The sequence below is a fragment of the Arachis ipaensis genome, chromosome B04, assembly GCF_000816755.2.
Source record: "Arachis ipaensis cultivar K30076 chromosome B04, Araip1.1, whole genome shotgun sequence".
Lineage (NCBI taxonomy): Eukaryota > Viridiplantae > Streptophyta > Magnoliopsida > Fabales > Fabaceae > Arachis > Arachis ipaensis.
In genome coordinates this window covers 15,567,820-15,573,367 of record NC_029788.2, presented here as the reverse complement: position 1 = coordinate 15,573,367, position 5,548 = coordinate 15,567,820, and the positions used below count along the sequence as shown (strand labels likewise).

The window sequence follows — 5,548 nt, the reverse complement described above, 5'->3', positions numbered from 1 at the left end:
CCAACCGACGTAGAAAAAAAAGGGAAATCTTCAGAAATTTAGGGTTAAACAGAAATTCAGATATATAGATAAGGGGTGAAAAATACTCGCTGATCAACACGGTAACAAGCTCAACATAAAGATGTTGGTTTGGAATGCTTTTCGAAATAGCCCATTTGCTTAAGAATAATTATCCAAAGTAAGTCAGTAACAAATGTGGTTCAATAACTGATATGATGAGTTGTAGCTCAAATAACAGTTATATCGCCTTCCCTCTATTAGAGGTAGTGAGGTATAGAAGTCTGGGATTTGAACCTTTCATGATATAATTTAACCAACCAAAAAAACACACTAAAATATTTTACAGTATTCATGCATCCAAATTGAACCTATGCCTAATTAATGTTCCGTTGAATCAATATTTCAATTATTAGATATTCCCTTTACTTCAGAACTCAGATTAACAAGTATATAAGGGTAAAGCCGTCTCTATCACTCACGAATTCATTTATATACATCAATAATGTATTTCGCACAGGAGCATCCGATTTTGGTTTATGGGGAAAGTATTCGATAGCCTCTTTAAAAAATAAACTAACATGGGTGATGATGGGTCTGAATTCTACTGCATCTACATTCTATGGTGCCATGTACGCCACATAAATTTTATTTCATTTGCATTGAACTAGCATATTACACAAGCAGCATAACAAAGGTTCCTTCCCATTGTTGCATTTTATGAACATAGCTCTAGATACATTACATATTTTCTTTGATCTAGCTACTCCCACTTCTATCATCTTCCACAACAAACTCGAACTCCCACTTCTCCTCTGGTGCTTAATACATATAGCTCCTGCTCCTAGTACAATAGTAATAATAGTAGCATTACGAGCCATAAATTTCAGTTATAAGTTATCGTCAAGAATTGTCGACATGAGCAGCCCTTGAACAAACTCAAACCTCCGCGCTTTCTCTACTTTATCCTCGTCTGACAGCTGTACCTGTTGAGGTTTTCTGTTACCATAAACAACTAATTGTCAAACAAGAGTGGGAGAAAATCTGAACTAGTTTTGATTGGTGAATGACATAATATTGAAGAATTAAAACACGACGACAACGCAGTATGAGAGAATGCCAGCATGATTATATTGTCAATCTGTAATCACAGCTCAAGACTTCAGACACATGAAACCAAGGCATAGCTCTCAAGGTGTTTTTGGTTGGGGACTTGGGGGCTAAAAACGGGTGAAAATTTTTATAGATGAACACCTGTGTAAAAATCCCCATGGAGTTTATCCATGAAAATTTCCACCTGAGTTTTACCCGGCAACCAAACATACCAGTCCAAATGCCATCCATTACGTTTCGCATATACTTTCAAGTCTCCAAAAACAAGAACTCAAGGCAAAATTGATCATAGAACATGGTTAGCATCCAACATGAAACATTTTTAACACACAATTTCTGAAACAAAGAAAAGGTTAAGCATAAAACAATATAAGCACCCCTACCTTTCCAAGGAACTCTTATTTGAGCTTTCTTTTACTAGGGCAGCTTCAATGGAAGGACAAGGTTGTGCACTTTCAGACTCATCGGATAAAACTGGGTTAAAAATGAATGACGACAACAGAGGATCTGGCTCAGAATTGGAGGAAGATATGAAGGAAGAACCTCCAAGAAGGGACTGCAAGGCTCCTTCTCTCAATTCTTTTCTCAATATAGAAAATGTTGAACTAGAGCTTCCTTTCCTGAGCCTCCTTTTTCGCTGCACGTAATTATTAGTTAAGGAAAATCTTTGTAGCCTCCAGTCTGGCATGGTTATCTAAACTAGACCAAGCAATTTAAAAGATTTGCACAAAATGATACTTGGAGGTTGGAACCAGGTAGTTAGGCATGCAAATAGTAGACAAATAGAAAATGTGTTCCAGAACACAAAGTTGTTTTATACACCTACTCATAATTCACATTGATTGAACAGAGGCCTACAAAATCACATGGGAAGAACAGGGTCTTCAAAGACAGTACAAGATATTAGCCTCTAACAACGGTAAAGTCACATATATAAACCACATATGATGACTAGTCACATCTAAACAAGTTTCATGAGAAAACATACATGAGGCAAGTAACTCCCCTGCATCTAAACTAACAACTAAATCGGCAACATGGATCAAATGACGGCAGATCATAGTACCTTACCATAGATCACGGGTTTAATACTACCTAGCTAGTGTGCACACTTATACATCTAAGAATCCTCATCTACGAAAAGCTGAACTATGTCTTTATTGGCTTTTAACTGCCCAAAATTCATCCCACACAACATTCTCAGTGTAAACAAAACTCCATTATAGTTAAGCAGCCGGTCATTTATGTTGAAGGGCGGGCGTAAATAAATTTTTGGCATAAACTTTCATTCTTTTGGACTCCCTCTTTTGACATAACTGAAAAAGAACGAAAACTCGTCCAAAACCAGATTTTTTTGCACAGAGATCATCCATACAAGTCATTTGGAAAAAAACATGCACCGTTCTAGTATATCTAGGGAGAAAATGAAAACAACAAGAAGAAGAACCATAAAGGAAACCAACTAGTGAAAAGGATATTCTTAAAAAATTCCCATGTTGTGTAGTAATATGTCCGACAAGATCCATCCCCACCTTTTTCGCACAGACTGGACACACCTGAGAATATAAGAAACCCGAGGAAACCACAAGTTAGCACATAGAAAAACAAAAGCGAAAAAAGCCATAACACCTCAGCCAATGCAATGCTTTGGCCTTTTTAACCAAAAAAAACATAGAAAAGAAAGAACACCGTCGTAATTTCGTATTATATATAACTCATAATTCACAAAAAACCAAGCACCACAAATTTGGGCGTGTGTGCACCATCAAACAAAATAATTGCAGAAACGTTATTTCAGCACACAAAAACAACTTGCGTAAGAACCAAATACACTCCCCCCTCCCCCCCTCTCAACCCCTCCCTTCTCTCTCTCTTTTCTTTCACTCATCTAGCAGTCACCCTCACTAACCCAAACAGGACCACTCCTCTAGCATCCATATTCCATTATCTACAAGTTGTAACAAGACAGCCAGAATAAATTTAAGAAAATGGATAAAAGTGACTGTTATCAAGACCATACAATACAGGCATATGAGTAAGGTACAAACAAAATGCCTAAGGTCCACCCCCCTTTAGTCCTAGGAATTGCTCGGTAAATTTCAAAGATAATATGGTAGAGATCACGTTACACTTTCTACTGTGACCGAACAACTTTAGGTGAATTCCTTTTTCCACTCATTACTGCTAGGCTTAAATACCACATTAGTAGAATAATTTTCGTTATGTCATAAACGAGAGACTATCACCTTCATTTTTACACCTTTTTTATTCCAAGTTCAAAAATCAAATTATAAATAAAAGGTGGCGCCATCGTATTCAGACATTAAAGTAGGGACGAAGAAAAGATAAAAAGCTCAAAATTTCGAACATGGAAATGTGACAGAGATTTAAGAGAGAACAAAAAAAAGGGAAGGTACCCCGTTTTTGGCTTCTCGAGGATGGTCCTCGTCAATGTGGCAGCAGAGTCCAACGACGTCGTACTCGTCGGCACAAAAGGGGCAAAGAAACTCCGCCCTGAAATCATCGCCTCCTCCTCCGCCACCACCACCTCCGCCATCGGAATCCTCGTGAACACCGCCAACATACAGATCTACAAGCGAAACCACAAACAAACACACGAATTATCAAATTAATGACACATAATTATTAAATTAAGAAATAAGAAATGGATGAAAAGAGGAAGGAAATGGGAAGTTCACCAGATCGAGAATAGTAACGGCGTGAAGCGGTGGAGAGACGAGCGGAAATCCAGGAATCGGAGTCCATTGAAGCGGAGAGGGGCAAAAGAGTAAAAAGGGCGCGTCAACGACGAAACCCTAAGATGGGGATGCAGCAACCCAAACAACCAAACGAAGAAAGAAAGAGAGACAGAGAGAGAGAGTCTCTACCGACCTTCCGGCACACGAGAGAGAGAGAGTGTGTGTTGTTGCGTTGGCTTTTCTTTTCTCTGTTCCTTCTCTCTTTCTTTTTTCTGTCTTTTTTTTTTAATGTGGGGAGGTGAACCGCCACGTGTCCTGCTGCGTCAAACTTAACTACTTTCTTTGCCATTCTGGAACGCGCCAAGTCGAGAGCACTTCCTTCCTTATATTCCTTATTGCTATTTTTAAACAAAATTTTTGTGAAGCTCTCGTAGCTCAGTTGGTTAGAGCACCCGTTTAGTAAGCGGGAGGTCTTGAGTTCGACTCTCAACAAGAGCAAATTTTAATAACTATGAATAATTATTTTATGGATCTCTTATTAAATGGGCCGGGCCAGGTCCAGAACAAAAAAAAACAAGGGTTGCGTGTTATTTACTTGAGGACCCAAAATTCAAATTAGTGTACTTATGTACCCATCATCGATTTGAATTTAGACAAAATTTCAAGGCTCTTAATTCCCGGTACAGTGTCCTTTAATCGCTTCCCTCACTTTTCTTTCCTGGCTTTAATTGTTGTAGCAATAATGTGTCTAAGATGCTATGATGATGATGAGTCCTACGTAGTAGATATATAGGACAATGAGTAGATACAACACAGGCAATTATACATTACAAGTTGAGGAGCGCTTTGTATTGTATGGGAGAGTTGAGTTTTGGATCACTATAGTCCAAATGATATGGTGGATTAAAAGGGTGTTCTTGTATGGTGCATCATATATATTTATTTTCTACTTTGCATAATAATAATAATAATAATAATAATAATAAATGTGTGGATGTCCATTTATGATTTGGGTGGTTAATTGAAGGAATCATCTTTTCAAAGATGAATTGATATTAATTGAGAGTTGAAAATGAAGTCTCCTTATGTATATAAATAGGAGGTTAAGCCTCCGTGAATACTACAATCAATAACAAATAATATTCTCTCTTTATACACAGCAATAATACTTTTTCTATACATTACTAATATTTCTTCTTCTCTTTTACGATACTACATATATTTAAATATATGAATTATTTTTATTATATTGAGTAATTATATTGGTAGATATAATATTAATACGATCTATTTATGTTTCTTTATTTTATATCTATTTCCTCTTCCTTATTTATTTATTCTACAACACGTTATCAGCACGAGACTCTAATCAAATTTTAGGAAGATTCCAGGTAACAAATTTTCATTATGTCGAAGCTCTTTCATCTTGAATTTAACGCTCTTGATATATCTGGAAGTAATTATTTATCATAGATACTAGATGTTAAAATCCATCTTGATTCAATGGATCTTGGAGATACCATTAAAGCTGAAAATAATGCATCCCAAAAGGATAAAGCTAAAGCTATGATTTTTCTTCGTTGTCATCTTAACGTATGATTGAAAAATGAATATCTCACATTAAAAAATCCTGCAGATCTGTGGAAAGACCTTGAAGAAAGGTACAATCATGTGATACTTCCTCAAACCCGATATGTTAGAGAAAACTTTCTCAATTTTTCATGTCTCGAATGTGCTCC

The 5,548-nt window shown here is 36.8% G+C and overlaps 1 protein-coding gene and 1 non-coding gene across 2 annotated transcripts; one reads left to right on the top strand and one right to left on the bottom strand.

Annotated features, from left to right (window-relative positions):
* Positions 624-4,086, bottom strand: LOC107639011 (protein DEHYDRATION-INDUCED 19 homolog 7). Its single transcript, XM_016342418.2, has 5 exons — positions 3,810-4,086; positions 3,528-3,700; positions 2,589-2,666; positions 1,494-1,753; positions 624-996 (listed from the first exon to the last, which is right to left on the bottom strand). Exons 1-5 carry the CDS (start codon positions 3,874-3,876, stop codon positions 888-890), a joined length of 687 nt encoding a protein of 228 aa, XP_016197904.1. The 5' UTR covers positions 3,877-4,086; the 3' UTR covers positions 624-887.
* TRNAT-AGU lies at positions 4,234-4,307 on the top strand. Its single transcript has one exon. It is a non-coding gene; the product is annotated as a tRNA-Thr (tRNA).